This window comes from Colobus angolensis, unplaced genomic scaffold, assembly GCF_000951035.1.
Source record: "Colobus angolensis palliatus isolate OR3802 unplaced genomic scaffold, Cang.pa_1.0 Scaffold100, whole genome shotgun sequence".
NCBI lineage: Eukaryota > Metazoa > Chordata > Mammalia > Primates > Cercopithecidae > Colobus > Colobus angolensis.
The window spans coordinates 8987460-9010655 of NW_012110920.1; the positions used below are offsets into that span (position 1 = coordinate 8987460).

The window sequence follows — 23196 nt, forward strand, 5'->3', positions numbered from 1 at the left end:
AGTTTCATTCTTGTCACCCAGGTTGGAGTGCAATGGCGTGATCTCGACTCACTACAACCTCCACCTCCCGGGTTCAAGCAATTCTGCCTCAGCCTCCCAAGTAGCTGGGATTACAGGAGCTTGCCATCATGCCCTGCTAATTTTTGTAGTTTTAGTACAGATGGGGTTTCACCATGTTGGGCAGGCTGGTCTTGAACTCCTGACCTCAGGTGATCCGCCCACCTTGGCCTCCCAAAGTGCTGGGATTACAGGCATGAGCCACCATGCCCGACTGGGAAATGTTTTATTAACCACTCCTTATATGACAGTACTGTGCTAGGCAATAAGCATTATTTCATTTAAACCTCACAGTAATCCTATGACGCAGGCATGTTTTCTACTTCATATAAAAGGATGTTAAGTAATGTGACTAAAGTCACAGAACTGTTGAGCGGCAATGCCAGAATTTGAACTTAGTTCTGAACGAGCCTAGGGCCCTTTTCTCTGTACTGTCTTCTGCTGGGCAGAAAATTCCCATTCCATTATATTCAATTCCATCAAAATCAAGTTTCTGTTTATCATCTATTTCATTTTTTAGGATGGAGCTTAGAGGAATATGAAAATAACCACTGTCTCACACAGATGTGCGTATTTCTTTCAAAGACCGTCTTTACACTCTCTCTTAGCAAACAATGTCACTGTCAAACAGCTGTCAATTTGATTCAGTAAATACTATTGACAATTTTACATGGAAAGCAGTATGTCAAGGGAATTGCCCATCTTTAGATCTAACCTAACTCTTTAATGACACATCCTATTTATTCTAAAATACTTGATAAAGCAAGAAAGTACAGAATGAGAAGAGAAGCAGAAGAGAAACTCTCCAAGGGGTAAAATTCAAAGGCTGGGAATTGTGGACTGAATGTTTGTGTTCCCCCAAATTCGTATGTGGAAGCTGTAACCCCCCCAAGGTCATGGCATTTGGAGGTGGGCCCCCATGATGGGATGAGTGTTCCTGTGTTCTTTTTCTTTTTTTTGAGACAGAGTCCTCACTCTGTTGTCTGGGCTGGAGTGCAGTGGCACGATCTCGGTTCACTGCAACCTCTGACACCCGATTCAAGTGATTTTCCTGCCTCAGCCTCCTGAGTAGCTGGGATTACAGGTATGCGCCACCATGCCTGGCTAATTTTTGCATTTTTAGTAGACACAGGGTTTCACCATGTTAGTTAGGCTGGTCTCAAACTCCTGACCTCGTGATCTGCCCATCTCGCCCTCCAAAGTGCTGGGATTACAGGCATGAGCCACTGCACCTGGCTGGGATGAGTGTTCTCCCAGAAGAGGAAGAGTGACCTGAGCTCTCGATCTCTCCCCACCATGTGAAGACACAGTGAGAAGGTGGTTGCCACCAGGGCCAGGAAGAAAGCCCTCACCAGGAATCGAATCTGCTGGCACCTTGATCCTGGACTTCCCTGCCTCCAGAACTGTGACAAATAAATGTCTGTTGTTTAAGGCACCAAGCCTATGGCATTTGTTATAAAACCTGAGCAGAGTCACTGGGGAATGGTCAGACAGGGAGGAGAAAATTTGGGTGAGAATGTGTCAGCCTGTCCTGTGACTGGTAAATCAAGGGAGAAGATTTAATAAAGGGTGAGCACTCTGAGAACTTCTTAGGAAGTGCCAAAGGCAGCAGAAATTCAGCAGGCTAAAGGCTGAAGAGTGTACTGAAAGACATTACTGTCACCACCTGGTAGGAAATGATTCATTGCCAGTCAGACAACAAGCCCAGTTCTTCCTGTTTCAATTGGCCAGTGGTTCTCCCAACCATGGCACCATGACAGAATCACCTGAGTGCATGTAAAACTACTAATGCCTGGGCCCCAATTCCAGAAATTCAGAGTTAACTGGTCAGGAGTGAGGCCTGTATATTCATGTATTCTTTAAAAAGCCCTCAAGTGATTCTAATGTGTAGCCTGGGTTGAGAATTATTGTACTTCAGTTAAATTGTTAAAAAAAGAAAAAAGTTTTATTTGCATTCTGTAGCAGCTAGAGATGTGGTAAGTGCTTTCATGGATTATCTCATTTACTCCCCACTACAATGCTGTGACGTCGATATTAACCCTGTTTTATAGATAAGGAAACAGGCACAGAAAGGTTAATTTGTTGAACTCACAGAGTTAGTAAGCGCCATAGATGTATGAAAAACCCACATCCGTACAATAAAAGCTCAATAAAACAAATGCCACTTGCCATATAAGAAACAGGGGTATATTTCCGATTGAGTGATTCTACCTCCTCCAAGACATGATTATATACAGACATCATTCTTCTTTCATATTCACTATCAGCATGGGCTGTTCCAGTAGATCCGTATTCCTGGAAACTGAAGTAAAGGTCAATATTCATTAATTCATCAAAATAGCATGGCTATTTAATACCTACATGTATCAGGTACTTTCAAATATTTTCATTTAATTTTTAAAATAATGAAGTTATTTCCATTTATAGGTGAGAAAATTGAGGCTAGGAGAGGGTAAGTAGTTTGCCTACAGTCATACAGCTAGTAAATGGCAAACCAGAATTCAAACCCAGGTCTGACTTCAAGTTATGTAATTCTTAATCTCTTTGGTTGCCAGGAAATATGACAGTGTTACTGCCATAGGTGAAAGGGACATAAAGACATCTGAAAAGGGGACTATCAATAAAGCCAGCAGATAAGTGCCAAACTATCAATAAAGATAAATAATAACAGGTTAGATATATAAATAACAGGTCAGAACATGGAGGAATGTCACAGAAGAAAATAATCTTGAACATATCAGTAAGTGAGTAAGACAGGTAAACTCTGGAGAGATGGAAAGTACAGGACATTCATGGCTAGAGATATGGCATGAATCTAAAGCATGGAGATGAAACGCACAGGCATGTTCAGAAGACAGTTTGTATACACAGCATGCTGGGATAAGTTTAACCTAGATTTCTCCCTTTTTCTTCTACTGCTTCGAACCCCTGCAAATTTCTGAAAATATTTCTAAGTGAAAAAAGGCATTTCTAACTAAACTTTTAAAAATACAATGTAAGTAATTTAAATATGCTAGGCATAACACTACTCTTATTATTCCCTACTATCATTTTAATGCCTACTATGTACAAGGCATTTCAGCCAGCTGTTTTATATATATTAGTTCATTTAATCTTCACAACTACTCTGGGAAACAGGCATCATTGTCTACCTATAGTTTATGCATACATGGCTCACTGGGATGATATACATTCACAGAGCTAGGAGTGACTGTTAAGGGATTCATGTTCACATTTGCTGGGCTCCCAAGTTCTGTTTCCTGCTCTGTACTATATCTTAAGTTCTATTAAGACAAGAACCGAAGCTCATTTGTATGATGGACTTTAAGGACAACTAAACTACATAAAAGACTTCCATTTTTTTGCTAACAAAACAATTCCATTTCTGGCGGTAGGCAACCACAGATTTGCTTTTTATCTCTGTAAATGAGATTTGTTTCCTAATAGTTCATATAAATAGAGCCATACAATACATACTCTTTTGTGCATGGTGTGGGGTAAGGAAGATTATTTTTTCCCTTTTATATATTTAGTTGTTCTAGCACAATCTGTTGAAGAGACTATTCTTTTCCCATACAATTATCTTGGCATCTTTGACAAAAATCAAGTCTATTTCTGGACTCTCCGTCCTACCCTTAAGCCATCATCACATTGTCTTAATTACTGTAGTTTTATATTAAGTCTTGAAACCAGTAGTTAAGTCTTCCCACTTTAGTTTTTCTCATTTATTTTACAACACCGTGAAGTACTTAAATTGATTTTCTAATGTTAACCCAACCTTGCATTCCTGGGATAAATCCTATTTAGTCTTAATGTATTATATTTCTATATTGTATTTATATTGTTGGACTGAAGTTTTGTTAAAAATTTTTGTCTGAGCTAATGAAGAGTATTTAAATTTGTCCTATTCATCTAAGCAAATTTCTTTGCACAAAGTTATTCTTCCCTTATTATGCTTTTAATATCTGTAAGATTTGTATTAATGCCATCATTTTATTTCTACTATTAGTGATTTATTATTTTTTCTTGCTCAGACTAGTTTTATCAATTTTATTAATCTTTTCAAAGAACCAGCTTCTGGCTTCACTGATTTTCTCTATTGGCTTCTTTCACAGCATGTTTTTGAGGGCACTCATGGTTTCTGTATGACCTGCTGAATGATCAACAGGTCATTCATCTTCATTACTAAGTAGCACTTCATTTGTGGATATACTATAATTTATTTACCCATTAGCCTACTGAGAGACACTTGGGATTTTTCCAGATTTGTTATTATGAATAAAAATGCTATGAACATTTGTGTATATGTCTGTGTGGAAACATGTTTTCCTTTCTCTTGGGTAAAATAGTAGGAGTAGAATTGGTGGTCATATGATAAATGTATATTTAACTTTATATGACATTGTCAAACAGTTTTCCAAGTGGCTATATCATTTTGTATTCCCAACAACATATTACTATGAATTCAAGCTCCTCCACATCTTCACCAACATAGGATACTGAAGGTCTTTTTAATCTTAGCTGTTCTAGTGGGAGTAGTATCTCATTGTGATTTTAATTTCCCTAATGACTACTGATGTCAAGCACCTTTTCACGTGCCTATTGGGTATTAACATATTTTCTTTTTTGAAGTGTCCAAAACTCTTATCAGTTTTTTTTTTTTTTTTTTGAGACAGAGTCTCGCTCTACCGCCCAGGCTGGAGTGCAGTGGCACAATCTCGGCTCACTGCAAGCTCCACCTCCCGGGTTGACGCCATTCTCCTGCCTCAGCCTCCTGAGTAGCTGGGACTACAGGCGCCTGCCACCACGCCCGGCTAATTTTTTGTATTTTTAGCCAGGGTGGTCTCGATCCCCTGACCTCGTGATCTGCCCGCCTCAGCCTCCTAAAGTGCTGGGATTACAGGCGTGAGCCACCGCGCCGGATCCTCTTATCAGTTTTAAAAAATTGGATTGTCAGCCCGGCATGGTGGCTCATGCTTATAATCCCAGCACTTTGGGAGGCCGAGGTGGGTGGATCACCTGAGGTCGGGAGTTTGAGACCAGCCTGGCCAATATGGTGAAACCCCGACTCTACTAAAAACACAAAAATTAGCTGGGCATGGTGATGCATGTCTGTAATCCCAGCTACACGGGAGGCTGAGGCAGGAGAATCGCTTGAACTCGGGAGGTGGAGGTTGCAGTGAGCTGAGATCGCGCCACTGCACTCCATGGAGTCTGGATGACAGAGAGTCCGTCTCAAAAAAAAAAAAAGAAAAAGAAAAAAATCAGATTGTCGAGTTGTGTGGTGTTCTTAATAAAACAATGTCTGAATAAAAGTCTTTTGATATAATATGTTTTGAAAATATTTTCTTGCTATCCATAACCTTTTTCATTTTTTAAATGACATATTAACAAAAGCAGATTTAAAAGTTTAAATCCAATTCAGCAAATTTTTCTCTTATGGTAACTGCTGTTTGTGTCCTAAGAAATCATGACCAACCTCAAGGTCATGAAGAGGTTTTCCAATGCAGTCTTCTAGAAAGTCTGGAGTTTTATATTTTGGTCTATGATTCATTTGGAATTAATTTTTGTGTACACTGTGAGGTAAGATTAAATTTTTTCCACTATATAGATACCTAGTTATTTGTTTCTAATTCACTGATAACAGTCTTTCTTATTTGCATCTTTCTAACTACTTTGGGTTTAATTTGCTTTCTTTTCCTCACTTCATAAAGTAGAAACTATGATCATTGATCTTAAACTTTCTTTTATACATATAAGCATTTAAATCTATAAATTTCTCCATAAGTTCTTCTTATCCCACAGGTTAGCTGCATCCCACAAGTTTCGTGGTATGTTCTCATTTTCATTCTGCTTAACATGTTTTCTAATTTCCTTTGTAATTTCTTGACCTACTGGATTTAGAAATGTTGTTTAATTTTTAAATACTTGAAAATTTTTCAGAAATATTCTTCTTTTCTAATTTAATTATATCAGATAACATATTATTTTATTTCAATGCTTTAGTATTTATTGAGACTTGTTTTAAGGCCCAGCATATGGTTTATCTTGGTAAATGTTCCAAATGCACTTGAAAAGATGTATGCTGCTGCTGATGTTGTATAAATGTCAATTACGTAAAGTTGGTTGACAGTATTGTTCAAGTTGCTCTATAAATTACCCAGAAGGAAGTGGTGAAATCTCCAACTACAACTGTAGATTTGTGTATTTCTCTTTCAATTCTGTCAGTTTTTTCTTTATATATTTGGAAGACCTGTCAGTAGGTCCATAATACTGAGGATTATGTCTTCTGGATGAATTGATCCTTTAATCATGATGAAGTGTACTTCTTTCTCACTGGCAACAGCCCCTATCTTAAAGTATACTTTGTATAATATTCATATGGCCACTACAGCTTTCTCAGGAGGGTTTGCATGTTATGTTATATCCTTTTCCATCTTTTTATTACTGTTAACCTATGTCTTTACATTCAAAATGGATTTCTTGTAGTAAGCATATAGTTGCATTTTGCTTTTTTTTTTTTTTTTTTGAGACAGAGTCTTGCTCTGTCACCCAGGCTGGAGTGCAGTGGCTCTATCTCGGTTCACTGCAACCTCTGTCTCCCAGGTTCAAGTGATTCTCCTGCCTCAGCCTCCCAAGTAGCTGGGACTACAGGCGCATGCCACCATGCCCAGCTAAATTTTTTTTGTATTTTTAGTAGAGACGGGGTTTCACCATATTGGCCAGGCTGGTCTCGAACTCCTGACCCTGTGATCTGACCCCCTCGGCCTTCAAAATTGCTGGGATTACAGGCATGAGTCACTGCACCTGGCCGCATTTTCCTTTTTAAATCCAGTCTATCTTTATTTAGAATAAGACCATATATATTTACTGGTACGACTGGATTTAAGTGTACCATCTTTTGACTTGTTTTCTACTTTTTCTATCTGTTTCTGTTCCTGTTTTCCTCTTTCTCTGGCCTCTTTTGGATTAACTAAGTATTTTAGTATTACACTTTATGGCTCTACTGGCTTGTTTTATTTCTTGGTGGCTGCTCTAGAGTTTAAAATATTCACCCTCAATTTATCAGAAGTTACCATCAAAAGATATACTACTAAGTGTAAGATTCTTACTACTATATCCCCCTGTTGTCTTATTTCATATATTTTACTTCTATATGTTATAAACTCCTAAACATCATTTTTGCTATAAATTGTCAATTATCTTTTTAAAAATTAAAAAAAATTTACCATTTGTAATCCTCCTTATTCAGTTTTGTAGGTCTGAGTTTATATCTGAAATAATTTTCCTTCAGCCTAAAGAACTTCCTTTAACATTTCTTGTAGTACAGACTTGTTGATAGCATTTATCAGATTTTTTTCTGAAAATGTCTTAATTTAACCTTAATTTATTGAACGGTATTTTTCCTGAATATAGAATTATAGGTTAACTTTTTTTTTTCCAGGACTTTAAAGATGTTGCTCCAAAAAACATCTTTTGGCTTGCAATATTTCTGATGAGAAATCAGTAGACATTCTGATCTTTCTTCCCTTCTAAATAATATTTTCTTCCCTTTTAAATAATACCTTCTCTTTAAAAAAATTTTCTCTTTATCATTGGTTTCCTGCAATTTCACTGTTACGTGTGCCTTGCTCTGATTTTAATGTTTTCCCTGCTAGAGGTTCATTAAGCTTCTTGGCTCTGTGGGTTTATATGTTTAATTAAATATAAAAGACTTTTAGTCATTTAAATATTTTTCTGTTCCCCCTTTCCCTCTTTCTAGGATTCCAGTTACACGCATATTAGTCTAAATGACATTACTCCACAGGCCAGCTTTGACTCTTCATTTTTTCAGCCTTTTTTCTTCCTCTGTTCTAATTTGGGTAGAGAAATTTAAACTGCTTTGTTGATTATATTCTCTTTGAGGAAACTGATATTGGAATCTCAGGCCTTACTAGATTGAAATCATAGATAGTGTAAATGCAAGAGCTGGGCAAGATGGCCAACTAGACGCAGCCTGGTGGAACAGCTACCACCAAGGGACCAGGACGACTGGTCCTCTCCTAACAGATATTTAGAGGGAAGAAACTAAGGGTGGACAGAGGAAAGACACAGAAGCTGGGCTGAGGGGAGGAAGCTGGGAGGGACCCGTGCATGGGGATATTGCACCAGGGGAACAGTGACTTGAACTGGCAAAAAACAATCAGCTACTGCAACAGGCCTCTGGAATCCTGGCAGGAGGAGATTCCTCGACCACTATAGACACTTGAGTTGGCACAGAGGGCTGCTTAGAGAAGTGTTAGGGGTCGTATTCTAGCCAATGCAGAGTCCAGAGTGTTTGGTGTGTGAGCATCTGTAGTGGAATATGGCCCGGGCACCTATCCCTCTAGGCTTAACTTGCTGACTTGCTTTATAGGAGACTTCATCCCTACTAAGGGAACTGTCAGACCTCAAGTCAACAGGGCTGTCTTGAAGATCAGATGGGGCCAGTCCATCTGGCCACTCCTAGGGTCCCAACCTGGCTGTACCTGCTTGCAGTGCAGCCTTGGGTATCCTGGGGAGCCTGCATCTTAGCTCCTGTGCTGGGGGACTGTGCCTAACTGGTAGTGAGTTCCAGCACAGCAGCCCGGCTTGTGGACACGTGTCAGCTCACCTGCTCCCTCCCCATACTGACAGCTTTCCCTGGGCCCATGGCCACCCCCCAACACTGCTTTGCCAACGTGTGTGCATAGGCAGATCTTGCCTCCCCAGTCCCACCAGTGCACATTCACCCTGCCCTGCCACTGCTGCTGGTGTGAGTGCATTCTGCCCCCATTACCCGTGCATTACTGCCGTTGCATTTGGAGCTCCTGTGCCAACATTGCCCTGGGAGTGAAACTAGGCATGAAGAACAGTGGACCTTCCCCTGCCCTAAGTGGCTACCTCCACCTGCACAGAGGGCACACACAGTTCTGTGTCCACCAGCGCCACGCCCCTATGCTTATACTACCACTAGTGCCATGGCACGCACAGTCACTAACAAGGCTCCCCTGCACCCCACCGGTCAGCCGTGCTGCCTCTGCTGCTGCTGTGAAGGCCCACACAAAGGCCGGCATCCCAGACCTGCTAGCATCCTGCCACAGTGGACAAGTGCGCATCCTGTTATGCTGCTGCTGCTGCTGCTGCTGCTGGCATGTGCAACTGAGGATGGATCCTACTGCCATCATCCTAATGAAACGCTCTGGCTGGCACCACCCGTTGGATTGTAGTAACCAGTGGCCCTGGAGTACCTTGGCCCCTACCCAGCGCAATCAGTTCCTAGCCTGAAGGAGCCAGAGAAGAAAGTTGAGGCTCATACCAGCCCCCCAGAACAGGCAGTCCAGGAGTTATGAGCTGAGCCTTGGCTCCCTAAAATCTTCCAGAAATGAAGCCAGTTGACTAAACCTGCTTTATACCACAACCAAACCCTCAAGGTCATCAAATAGGATTAAAAAAAACATAACAACAACAAAAAAAAACATGCAAAGGACAGCAACTTCAAAGACTGAAGGACCATCAGCCCACAAAGATGAGAAAGAACCAGTGCAAGAACTCTGACAACTCAAAGAGCCAGAGTGCCTTCTTTCTTCCGAATGACTGCACTAACTCTCCAGCAAGGGTTCTGAATTGGGCTGAAATGGCTGGAATTACAGAAACAGAAATCAGAAAATGGATAGGAATGAAGATCATCAAGAAGCAGGAATACATTGAAACCCAATCCAAGGGAGCAAAGAAGCACAATAAAATGATACAGGAGCTGACAGACAAGAATAGCCAGCATAAAAAAGAATGTAACCAACCTGAAAGAGTAGAAAAACACACTGCAGTAATTTCATAATGCAATTCTTAAAATTAATTGCAAAGCAGACTAAGCTGTGGAAAGAATCACAGAGCTTGAAGGTTGGCTTTCTGAATAAGACAGTAAGACAAGAATAGAGAAAAAAACACTTTGGGAGGCTGAGATGGGTGGACCACTTGAAGTCAGGAGTTTGAGACAAGCCTGGCCACCATGTTGAAATCCCATCTCTACTAAAAATAAAATAAAAAAAAATTAGCCAGGTGTGGTGGCGCATGCCTGTAATCCCAGCTACTCGGAAGGCTGAGGCAGGAGAATCACTTGAACCTGGGAGGCAGAGGTGGCAGTAAGCCGAGATCGCGCCACTGCACTCCAGCCTGGGCAACAGTGAGACTCTGTCTCAGAAAAAAAAAAAAAAGAGAGAAAAAAGAATGAAAAAGAATGAAAAGGAATGAACCCTGAGAAATATGGGATTAGGTAAAGAAATAGAATCTACAACTCACTGATGTCCCTGAAAGAGAAAGGGAGAATGGAAGCAACTTGGAAGACATATTTCAGGATATCATCCATGAAAACTTCCCCAACCTAGAAAAAGAGGCCAACATTCAAATTCAGGAACTGCAGAGAACCTCTGTAAGATACTTCACAAGGTCATCCTCGAGACATATAATCATGATTCTCCAAGGTTGAAATGAAAAAAAAAAAAAGGGGCAGCTAGAAAGGTCAGGCCACCTACAAAGGGAAGTCCATCAGACTTAACAGGAGACCTTTAAGCAGAAACCTTACATGCCAGAAGAGATTGTGGGCCAATATTCAATTTTTTTTTTTTTTTTTGAGAGAGCCTTGCTCTGTCACCCAGACTGGAGTGCAGTGGCACGATCTTGGCTCACTGCAACCTCTGCCTCCTGGGTTCAAGAGATTCTCCTGCCTCAGCCTCCCAAGTAACTGGGATTACAGGCATGTGCCACCACGCCCGGCTAATTTTGTATTTTTAGTAGAGACGGGGTTCTCCTATGTTGGCCAGGCTGGTCTCAAACTCTTGACCTCAAGTGATCCTCCCACCTTGGCCTCCCAAAGTGCTAGGATTACAGGTAGGAGCCACCTCGCCTGGCCTCAACATTCTTTTCTTTTTTTTTTTGAGACGGAGTCTCGCTCTGTCGCCCGGGCTGGAGTGCAGTGGCCAGATCTCAGCTCACTGCAAGCTCCGCCTCCCAGGTTCACGCCATTCTCCTGCCTCAGCCTCCCGAGTAGCTGGGACTACAGGCGCCCGCCACCTCACCCGGCTCGTTTTTTGTATTTTTTAGTAGAGACGGGGTTTCACTGTGTTAGCCAGGATGGTCTCGATCTCCTGACCTCGTGATCCGCCCGTCTCGGCCTCCCAAAGTGCTGGGATTACAGGCTTGAGCCACCGCGCCCGGCCAACATTCTTAAAGAAAAGAAATCCCAACCAAGAAATTCATATCTGGCCAAACTAAGCTTCATAAGTGATGGAAAAATACAATCTTTTTCAGACAAGCAAATGCTGAGGGAATTTGTAATCACTAGACCTGCCTTATAAGAGCTCTTGAAGGAAGCACTAAATATAGAAAGGAAAGACCAGTCACTACAAAAACATACTTAAGTACACAGACCAGTGAGACACTGTAAAGCAACCATACAAATAAGCCTGCATGATAACCAGCTGCTATCATGACAGGATCAAATCCATACATCAATACTAACCTTTAATGTAAATTGGCTAAATGTCCCAATTACAAGGCACAGATTGGCAAGGTGGATAAAGAACCAAGACTCAATGGTATGCCAAGAGACTCATCTCACACGCAATTACATCCATAGGCTCAAAATAAAGGGACAGAGAAAAATCTACCAAGCAAATGAAAAATAGAAAAAAACAGCAGTTGCAATCCTAAATCAGACAAAACAGACTTTAAACCAACAAAGATTAAAAAAAAAAAAAAAAGACAAGGGTATTACATAATGGTAAAAGGTTCAATTCAACAAGACCTAACTATCCTAAATATATATGCACCCAACACAGGAGCACCCAGATTCATAAAGCAAGTGCTTAGAGACCTTCAAAGAGACTTAGACTCCCACACAATAACGGTGGGAGAATTCAACACTCCATGACAGTATTAGATCATTGAGGCAGAAAATTAACAAAAATACTCAGGACCTAACCTCAGCACTGGATCAAATGGACCTGATAGACATCTACAGAATTCTCTACCCAAAAACAACAGAAAATACATTCTTCTCATCACCTCATGGCATATACTCTAAAATCAACCACACAATTAGACACAAAACAATCTTTAGCAAATGCAAAAGAACTAAAATGATAACCACTTTCTTGGACCACAGCACAATAAAATTAGCAATCAATACCAAGAAAATCGCTCAAAGCCATACGATTACACGGAAATTAAATAACCTGCTCCTGAATGACTTTTTGGCAAGTAATGAAATTAAAGCAAAAATCAAGAAGTTCTTTGAAACTAATGAAAACAAAGAAACAACATACTAGAATCTCTGGAACATAGAGATTAAGAGAGAAATTAAGAGATTGAGAGAGAAATTTACAGCACTAAACACCTACATCAAAAAGTTAGAAATACCTCAATTTACAAAATAACATCACAACTAAAAGAACTAGAGAATGAAGAGCAAATCAACCCCAAACCTGGAAGACAAGAAATAACCAAAATCAGAGCTGAACTGGAGACTGACACACAAAAAGCCATTCGAAAGATCAACAAATCCAGGAGTTGGTGTTTTGAAAAAAACATTAATATCTATTTGATAGACAGTTGGCAAGACTAATAAAGAAGAGAGAAGATCCAAGTAAACACAATTAGAAACAACAAAGAAGATATTATCACTGACACCACAGAAATATGAACACCTCTATGGACACAAACTAGAAAATCTGGAAGGAATGGATAAATTGCTGAACATATACACTCTCCCAAGACTAAACCAGGAAGAAACTGAATCCCCGATGAGATAAAAAATGAGCTCTGAAATTGAATCAGTAATAAACAGCCTACCAACCAAAGAAAAGCCCAGGACAAAATGGATTCACAGCCAAACTCTACCAGGTATACATAGAAGAGTTAGCACCATTCCTACTGAAGCTTTTCCAAAAAAATTAAGGAGGAGGGACTCCAACCTAACTCATATATGAGGCCAGCATCACCCTGATACCAAAACCCGTGGAGACAAAACAACAAAAACCTCAGGCCAATATCCCTGATGAACATTGATGCAAAAATCCTCAAAAAATACTGGCAAACTGAACCTAGCAACAAATCAAAAAGCTTATCCACCACCATCAAGTAGGCTTTATCTCTGGGATGCAAGGTTGGTTCAACACATCCAAATCAATAAATGTGATTCATCACATAAATAGAACTAGAGACAAAAACCACATGATCATCTCAATCAATGCAGAAAAGGCTTTTTGATAAAATTTCATATCCCATTATATTAAACTCTGAATAAACTAGGAATTGAAGAAACATACCTCAAAATAATAAAAGCCACCCATGACAAAAACCACAGCCAACATCATACCGAATGGGCAAAAGCTGGAAGCATTCCCCCCGAAAACCGGCGTAAGACAAGGATGCCCTCTCTCACCACTCCTATTCAACACAGCATTGGAAATCCTGGCCAGAGCACTCAGGCGAGAGAAAGAAATAAAGAGCATCCAAATAAGAAGAGAGGAAGTCCAACTATCCCTGTGTGCAGACATTATACTATATATAGGAAAAGCTCCTTAAGCTGATAAACAACTTCAGCAAAGATCCAGGATACAAAATCAACATAAAAAGTCACTAGTATACCTATATACCAATAACAGTCGAGCTGAAAGCCAAATCAGGAATGCATTCCCATTCATGACTGTCACAAAAAGAATAAAATACCCAGGAATACTGCTAACTGGGGAGGTGAAAGCAAAACACTGCTCAACAAAATCAGAGATAACACAAACAAATGGAAAAACATTCCATGCTCATGAATAGAAGAAATCAATATTGTTAAAAAGGCCACACTGCCCAAAGCAATGTATAGATTCAATGCTATTCCTATCAAACTGCCAGTGACATTCTTCACAGAACAAGAAACTATTTTAAAATTCATATGGAACCAAAAAGAGCCCAAACAGCCAAGGTAATCCTAAGCAAAAAGAGCAAAGCTGGAGGCATCAGGCTACCCAACTTCAAACTATACTACAGGGCTACAGTAACCCAAACAGCATGGTACTGGTATACAGACACACAGACCAATGGAATAGAATAGAGAGCCCAGAAACAAGGCCACGCACACCTACAACCATCTTATTTTTGACAAAGCTGACAAAAACAAGCAATAGGGAAAGGACTTCCTGTTCAATAAATGGTGATGGAATAAGTGGATGTCATATGCAAAAGATGGAAACTGGACCCCTTCCTTACACCACAGACAAAAATCAACTCAAGATGGATTAAAGACTTAAATGTAAAACCTAAAATGATAGAACCCTGGAAGACAACCTTCAGGACTAGGCATGGGTAAAGATTTCAATGCAACAATGCCAAAAGCAATTGCAACAAAAGCAAAAATTGACAAATGGGATCTAATAAAACTAAAGAGCTTCTGCACAACAAAAGAAACTATCCACAGATTAAACAACCTACAGAATGGGAGAAAATTTTTGCTAACTATGCATCTTACAAAGGTCTAATATCAAGCATCTATAAGGAACTTAAATTATTTACAAGAAAAAAACAAGCCCACTAAAAAGTGGGCAAAGTACATGAACACTTATCAAAAGAAGACATACACATGGCCAACAAGCATATGAAAAAAACCTCAACATCACTGATCATTAGAGAAATGCAAATCAAAACCACAATGAGATACCATCTCACACCAGTCAGAATGGCTATTATTAAATGATTAAAAAATAACAGATGCTGGTGAGGTTGCAGAGAAAAGGGAACCCTTATACACTGTTGGTGGGAGTGTAAATTAGTTCAACCACTGTGGGAAGCACCATGGTGATTCCTCAAAAAACTAAAACCAGAACTACCATTCGGCCAAGCAATTCCATATTGTGTACATACCCAAAGGAATAGAAATAATTCTATCATAATGACACATGCACACATATGTTCACTGCAGCACTATTCACAATAGCAAACACATGGAATTAACCTAAATGCCCATCAATGGCAGACCTGATAAATAAAACGTGGTACATATGCATCACTAAATACGATGCAGCCATAAAAAAGAAGACGATCGTGTCCTTGGCAGGAAGATAGATGGAGCTGGAAGCTATTATCCTCAGCAAACTAACACAGGAACAGAAAACCAAATACCACAACGCTCTCACTCAGAAGTGGGAGATAAATGATGAGAACATATGGAAACATAGAGGGGAACACCACACACTGGGGCCTACCTGAGGGTGGAAGGTGGGAGGAAAAAGAGGACCAGGAAAAATAACTATTGGGTACTAAGCTTAAAATCTGGGTAATGAAATGATTTGTACAACAAACCCTGGTGACACGAGTTTCCCTATATAACAAACCTGTACATGTAACACTGAACTTAAAAAAGAAAGAAAATGCATATTCAAAAAGAGAATACTATAATGGGAAGAAAAAGGAATCATTCTTTAATGAAAACAACTATTTTGAATAATTAATGAGTTACTGGGGGAAGGGAAAAATTTAAAAGAGCAAAATCAGGGATATTTTGGTTTAAGAAGCCAAAGGAAAAAAATCTAAAGTTCAAGTTTAATTGTATCATTAACTCAATTTTTCACAGTTTAATTATAATATACGAGAAGAAACTGTTCATATTCAAAGAATTTCTTCCCAGTTATCTTTCCATGTTAACTTATTGAAAACAGGAGGCAGGAGGCAAATAGATAACAGAGTCAGAAAATCTATGTTTTGTCACTAGTTACGTAACTCGGAGAAAATGCTGGAAGAATTCTTCCTCTTTGTTTTTACTTCCATAATACTTGTTCCAAAATACTCTTCTGATGATTCTGATGATTAGGTAAGACAATGTATAGAAAGCGTTCTGTAACTTCAACTATTATTAATATTAGAATTACCTTGCTGATTCTGGATCCAAAATCAGGGCTTCTATTGCATGAGATATCAGTAAACAGCTCTGCTGCTGTCTGGATTGATGTTAAGGTTACATATGAAAATAGAGAAGAAACCTACTATAGGTTTATATTACCTGAATACTAAACGGGTCAAGATTTGATTGCCTAGTGAAAGTAATCATAATGTTATCAACTCGAATGGTCTGGGGCTCTACCTTTTCTTTTTAAGGGATATACATTGTCTATAATAGCAATCCTCAGACTCTGTTCTAAGAAGGGTACTTCGGAGGCTACTACTGTGGGAAGGGGAAATCAAGTGATAGGCCCCATGATTCAATTACAGAACTCTGTTTTTATCTGTCTTAGATATAGGGGTTTTTCATAAGAGTCTGGGACAAGCAAATAAACGTTTCACTGATACAAGTTAAAAAAATAAAAACAAAACCAAAACACAGTGGTCTAAGGAGGCTTTATCCCAGAGGTTCCTAATGTAGGGCTCAAGAGGTCTGGCAACCCCCCCAAACTTATATGCACATTTTGGGTGTCTCTGCATATATGCATTTTGCAGGACAGGGGGCCCACAGCATTCACTGGGTTTCAATCAGTAAACTAAATGCCAAGAACTACTGACTGGTAAGTACTACAACTTAAAAAAAGAATTTCTATTCCTTCCTTTCAAAAGTGAAGTTGCTAATAAGAAAATACAGAGAACTTAGGGAGGGTTTAAAAGTGACCACTAGGCTGGGCACGGTGCCTCACGCCTATAATGCCAGCACTTTTAGGTGGATCACTTGAGCCTAGGAGTTTGAGACCAGCCTGGCCAACATGGTGAAACCCTGTCTCTACTAAAAATATAAAAATTAGCCAGGTTGGGGTGGCACGTGCCTGTAATCCCAGCTACTTGGGAGGCTGAGGCAGGAGAATCGCTTGAACCCGGGAGGCAGAGGTTGCAGTGAGCCAAGATCACGCCACTGCACTCCAGCCTGGGCAACAGAGTGAGACTCCATCTCAAAACAAAAACAAAAACAAAAACAAAACAAAAGTGACAACTAATGCTACTGAAAAGATCATTAATAAAGGTGATAAAAACTAGGACTGTTAGCCACAAAGAAAGGTGAGGTGAAACACAAGTTCTTTGGTGGGAAAATGTGTTGTGCTGTCTGTTGTAGCTCAAGTGAGCACAGGTAAGCAACACTGGCTTTGGATGTTGCTTTGGATGCTCTTTCTGGATATAAAAAAAAAGACACCTTTGAATCACCATTTTTTGTTAAAATCACCTGGGTAAAGTTAAAAAGTAAGATTATTCTGCTTATATATTTTAAAGGGGAAACTATATAATAAATTTGTAGGGTTATCTAACATGTATTTTGTAGATAAGCATATCTGAGGTAGTCTATATTTAAAAGAATACTTTCAAAAAGAACAAGAAATACTAGGGCAAGCTTGGGATACAGTTCAACATTCCTTAAAGTTGCTGAGTCAGCATCAAAAGATGCCTGGTAAAGATCTCCATATCGAGAAGCAAGGCTTCGAAATTCTTCCATGGACTGTTTCATCTATAAAAAAAATCAATTATGACAAATAAACATGCTTTCATTATCGTATAAACAACACAAAAATCAAAACATAAAAAAGCATCTTCAAACAATAACTCAAAAAAATACTGCAGTCTTTTCACTGTCATTCCATTCGTTTTCATAAACTTTGTTAAATAAAAACAAAAATGGCAAATGAAACTATACATGTTCACAAGATTATTATATATGACATACAGAAACAAAAACATTTGTATTTTAGCTTCCTCAAGTTCCACTAAAATAATTTAGTTATAAACATTCTCAAGTTTTTTTTAAAAAATTTATGTCCTCTTTATATAAATATGTAGCACCCATCGAGATATCATCAATCACTTTATCATTCTAATAACACATCACCCTATTTTCAGCTAGACAGTTGAGTTAATAAACATTTATGATAACGTCTGAGTCAAACCACTGATTTTAAATTTCACAACTTTTCATCTTATAACTTCAAAAACCTCTAAAGTGTAAATAAAAAATGCTCTGAAAGTTAAGACATGCCTGATTGGAGATGCGACCACACCTCTGAAGGTCATTTCCTAAGGTCATGGCAATTGTTGTGGCAATTGCAGGTGGAGGGCTTGTCTTCAGGCTATTACAAGTACAGATAAGTTGAGAGAAGGCTTGTAGAAGGTCAATCCTGAGTTTTACAAATTCACATTGAAAACTTAAAGGATTCAGTGGTGTACTAGCTGCCTGGAAAAAAAAAAGAGATATTTAAGACAAAGCAAACATAACAGTGAGATGGGGGGCAGTACCAAGTATTTATCAGTTTGTGGTCAAGGGCAGTAGTTCTCTAAAAACACTGATGGATAAAGACCTAAATGATAAAAAGAATAATGTAATATTAGAATGAAAAACATTGTTACTAAACACCAGCTCTGAAAAACTGTATTACAATCACTATTGAAAAGTTCCTTACTGCCTACATTCACGAAGACCCCATAATATGTGGGTTGTCAAGAACATAATCACTGGGCGTGGTGGCTCACGCCTGTAATCCTAGCACTTTGGGAGGCCGAGGCAGGTGGATCTCGAGGTCAGGAGATCGAGACCATCCTGGCTAACACGGTGAAACCCTGTCTCTACTAAAAATACAAAAAAATTAGCCGGGCGTTGTGGTGGGCGCCTGTAGTCCCAGCTACTTGGGAGGCTGAGGCAGGACAATGGCATGAACCCACGAGGCGGAGTTTGCAGTGAGCCGAGATCACACCACTGCACTCCAGCCTGGGCGAAAGAGCAAGACTCTGTCGAAAGAAAGAAAAGAAAAGAAAGAAAGAAAATCACATAAGGGATGCTTCAAGGACATTACCATCCCCCAAATCCCCTATTACCTTGCTACCTTCCTAATCTGAAATTCCCATCACTGGAACTTTGAAAAGTTGGGGGCAGAAAGAAAAAGAAAGATAAGGGCAGGAAAAATATGTTTCTAGACAGTCACTGTTTTTAAAAAACGAACATTGCCTCAAAGTTACCTGCTTCCACAGTAGCCCAAATTTCTTTTTCTTTTTCTTTATTTTTTTATTTTTTGAGACAGGGAATCATTCTATCACCCAGGCCGGAGTGCAGTGGCACAATCATGTCTCACTGTAGCCTCAACTTCCTGGGCTCAAACGATCCTCCCACCTGAGTTTCCCGAGTAGCTGAAACTAAGGGTGCGCACCACCATGCCCGGCTATTTTTTTTTTTTTGAGACGGAGTTTTGCTCTTGTTGCCCAAGTTGGAGTGTAATGGCACAATCTCAGCTAACTGCAACCTCCGTTTTCCGGGTTCAAGCAATTCTCCTGCCTCAGCCTCCCGAGTAGCTGGGACTACAGGTGCGTGCCACCACGCCCGGCTAATTTTTTGTATTTTTAGTAGAGACAGGGTTTCACCATGTTAGCCAAGATGGTCTTGATCTCCTGACCTCGTGACCCACCCGCCGCAGCCTACCAAAGTGCTGGGATTACAGGCGAGAGCCACTGCACCTGGTTGTGCCCAGCTAATTTTTTTGTAGAGACAGGGTCTCACTATGTTGCTCGGGCTGGCCTCAAACTCCTGTAGCCCTGATTAATTTTAAAAATAATTTCTGAGTAGAGACTTCAGAAAGCACAGAGAGGACACCAAGGAAGAAGGGGTTATAACACACAAATAAGTTTCAATGAAGATGGAGGGGTGTCAAGAGTAAGTCTTGGGTAGCATTAGCTAGGTAGAAAAGGTAAATGGTAAGGCAAGCCAGGGTGGACAGAGAACTAAGAACACCTTTAACTATTTGGCAACTGTCCTAGTGGAGATCATAGCACTGTGTAGTTTTAACAAAAGGCACATATTAAAAATGTGCTAATTTAACAATAAATGGAGGCATAGTGATAATCTTCCTCTATGACATGACCCACTTAAAACACACTGATGCTGTTTCTTAGATACTATCTCACATTAGTCTTTCAGCAAAAGAGCCAGACATGATTTTGGGGTTCTAGAAGTCAGTTACAACATTATCCGGCCAATTTTATCTCATACTGACCTTAGCATAGCCGTCTCTACTATTAAGTGTCAAATGATCTGTTTTATTATTTGGTAGCATTCAGATTTTACTCTACAAATTAGTAAACCACTCTCCGTATTCTTTTTTTTTTAATTACACTTTAAGTTTTAGGGTACATGTGCACAATGTGCAGGTTTGTTACATATGTGTACATGTACCATGTTGGTGTGCTGCACCCATTAACTCGTCATTTACATTAGGTACATCTCCTAATGCTATCCCTCCGCACTCCTCCCACCCCACGACAGGCCCTGGTGTGTGATGTTCCCCAACCTGTGTCCAGGTGATCTCATTGTTCAATTCCCCGCTATGAGTAAGAACACAGGGTGTTTCATTTTCTGTCCTTGTGATAGTTTGCTCAAAATGATGGTTTCCAGCTTCATCCATGTCCCTACAAAGGGCGTGAACTCATCCTTTTTTATGGCTTCACAGTATTCCATAGTATATATGTGCCACACTTTCTTAATCCAGTTTAACATTGATGGACATTTGGGTTCGTTCCAAGTCTTTGCTATTGTGAACAGTGCCGCAATAAACATACGTGTGCATGTGTCTTTATAGCAGCATGATTTATAATCCTTTGGGTATATACCCAGTAATGGGATGGCTGGGTCAAATGGTATTTCTAGTTCTAGATCCTTGAGGAATTGCCACACTGTCTTCCACAATGGTTGAACTAGTTTACAGTCCCACCAACAGTATAAAAGCGTATCCTTTTTAAGAATGTATGCTTGCTCTAGTATTCCTCTCAAACTGCAAAGGCCCCTTGATGAAACATTTTATATAAGGTAGAACTAACAACTATACTCAACATATTTAATTCTGTGGTTTTCGACCTTCAGAATTATTTTGTTGTAATCATGAAACAGCACAGATTAGGACATTAAAGAGACTACTTAAATTGTTTTTAATTTCTTAGATGAGATCTGATTTGCTGTTATAGGAAGATAAATCCCCCCACCTCCTCTGCCTCTTACACTGCTACTTGCTATTTTAAATTTATGTTTCTCAGCAACTTTAAAAGGGACAGGGGTATAAGTAAGTGTATGTGATACAGTTATATAAATACTACCAACCATCTTAACTGACAAAAAATACTGGCAATACTGTTCTAACACACATTATAAAACTGAAAGAGAAGAAAGATGTTGTAGTAAAGGAGATCTGCTGCTACTCTGGCTTTATCTCTAACAAGAAATATTTGATTGATGATAACCTTGAAGGTGATCGTGCCATCCTAGACCATGTTATACTGAAGGAAAGCAGTGTTACATACAGTACTTGTGTTCAAAAAGAACACAGAGACAGATTTGTAATAAAAGTCAAAGACTTTTATTTAAAGGGTAATATCATCTAATAACAATAGGAGATGTATAAGAAATAAGGTTTGGATTACAGAAGTATGAATAATGCCAATGAGAAATAAAGGGATCTCATTTCCTTTTCTTTCCACTGGGGCTAAAGCTTAAACAGAGGTTGGGTTCTAACATCGGGAGATAAAGCAAACATTGTGTATAATCAAAATCACCCCTGAAAATTCCTCAGGAATGAGTTATTTCCAGTTATTTCAACATAGCCAGATGAAGGAACAACAAACTCAGAATTGTTTTCTAATGCTCATTCTGGGGTATAAGCTAATTGAGAAGAATGGCTGGCAGAATTGTCTCCACTATCCAAATAGTCTTTTTTTTTTTTTTTTTTTTCTGGCGAAACATATAGAGTTAAGTGTGTGTTAAACAGGCATATAATTAATACTATTTCACTTATTCTTAAAAGAATAAGCCAAGCCTAAAGCTAGGAGAAACTAGATTAAACCAGCCCTCCTACTAAGACCAGCTGGGAAAATGGAACAAAATATTTAAAGTATCTATGTGAAAGCACCGAAGAACTACTAAGGTTATAAGGACCTGTGGAACCAAAATCATGAAGAGAAGGGAAACCCAAAAAGGTAGCCCTGACATACGCTAATTTGAAAACTGCTACTGAAAAGCTGAGCAGAGCTTTCAGGGGTCTCATAAAACTAGAAAGGACTGTGGAAAATACTTCTTTCAGGCTTTCTGCTATAACCTCAAAGAACTATACCCTAGGAATCAGGAGAACCCAAAAATATGCTGGTTCTCACAAGGACTGAAGCCTAGCTTTGAATCAGTTCAATCTTTGGCTGAATTAAGGTCATCTACCCTAACCCTAAGCGCCTGTCAAAAGAAAGGAAAAATAATTTAAGGCTCTTATAATGTAATACCTATCATTTTTCAAACACACTGTCCAAAATTCAATAAAAAATAACCAAGTGGCTGGGAGCGGTGGCTCACAACTGTAATCCCAGGATTTTGGGAGGCCAAGGTGGGCAGATTACGAGATCAAGAGTTCGAAACCAGCCTGGCCAACATGGTGAAACCCCGTCTCTACCAAAAATACAAAAAAATTAGCTGGGTGTGGTGGCGCACACCTGTAATCCCAGCTATTCAGGAGGCTGAGGCAGGAGAATTGCTTGAACCCAGGAGGCGGGGGTTGCAGTGAGCCGAGATTGTGCCACTGCACTCCAGCCTGGGCGACAGAGCTGGAAAGACAGTGCTGGCATGTAGGGAAAAAATAAAATAACCAAGCATACAAAAATGACAAAACTCCCCAAACCAAAAGGGGAAAAAAAGTAAAAAACACAAACAACAATAGATCCAGATAGCAGAGATATCAGATATGAACTTTAAAATAACTATGATTAATATGTTAAAAAATTAAATGACAAGATGGAGAAGCCTAGTTGAAAAGTGGAAAATATAAAATAACCAAATGGAAAGTCTGGGACTAAAAATATATATTAGGTTAGTGCAAAAGTATGATTTTTGCCACTACTTATATTAATAAATGAAATTAAGAATGTAATGAATGGGTTTAACAGCAGATTAAAGAGTAAAAATATTAATGAACTAGAACATAGGACAGGAGAAAACATCTAGAGGGAAATGCTGAGAGATAAAAAGATGGAAAATGGAGAAGAGAATGTAAGAGATATATGAGACTTGGTAAAAAGGATTAATGCAGGTGCAACTGAAGCCCTAAATGAAAGAAAAAGGGACAGAAGCAATATCTAAAGAAGTAACGGTCAGGTACAGTGGGTCATGCCTGT

The 23196-nt window shown here is 39.4% G+C and overlaps 1 protein-coding gene across 4 annotated transcripts in view; it reads right to left on the bottom strand.

Moving 5' to 3' along the window:
• INTS7 (integrator complex subunit 7) overlaps positions 1-23196 on the bottom strand; it is a 101959-nt gene that overhangs the window by 9816 nt on the left and 68947 nt on the right. For 3 of the 4 annotated variants that reach the window (XM_011938491.1, XM_011938516.1, XM_011938506.1), the window contains 4 exons: positions 18047-18241; positions 17418-17521; positions 15969-16037; positions 2227-2359 (listed from right to left, as the gene is read on the bottom strand). In XM_011938491.1, coding sequence (XP_011793881.1) covers positions 2227-2359; positions 15969-16037; positions 17418-17521; positions 18047-18241 — 501 coding nt within the window. The remainder of the gene's footprint in view (positions 1-2226; positions 2360-15968; positions 16038-17417; positions 17522-18046; positions 18242-23196) is intronic. The other variant, XM_011938498.1, reaches the window with a different exon arrangement.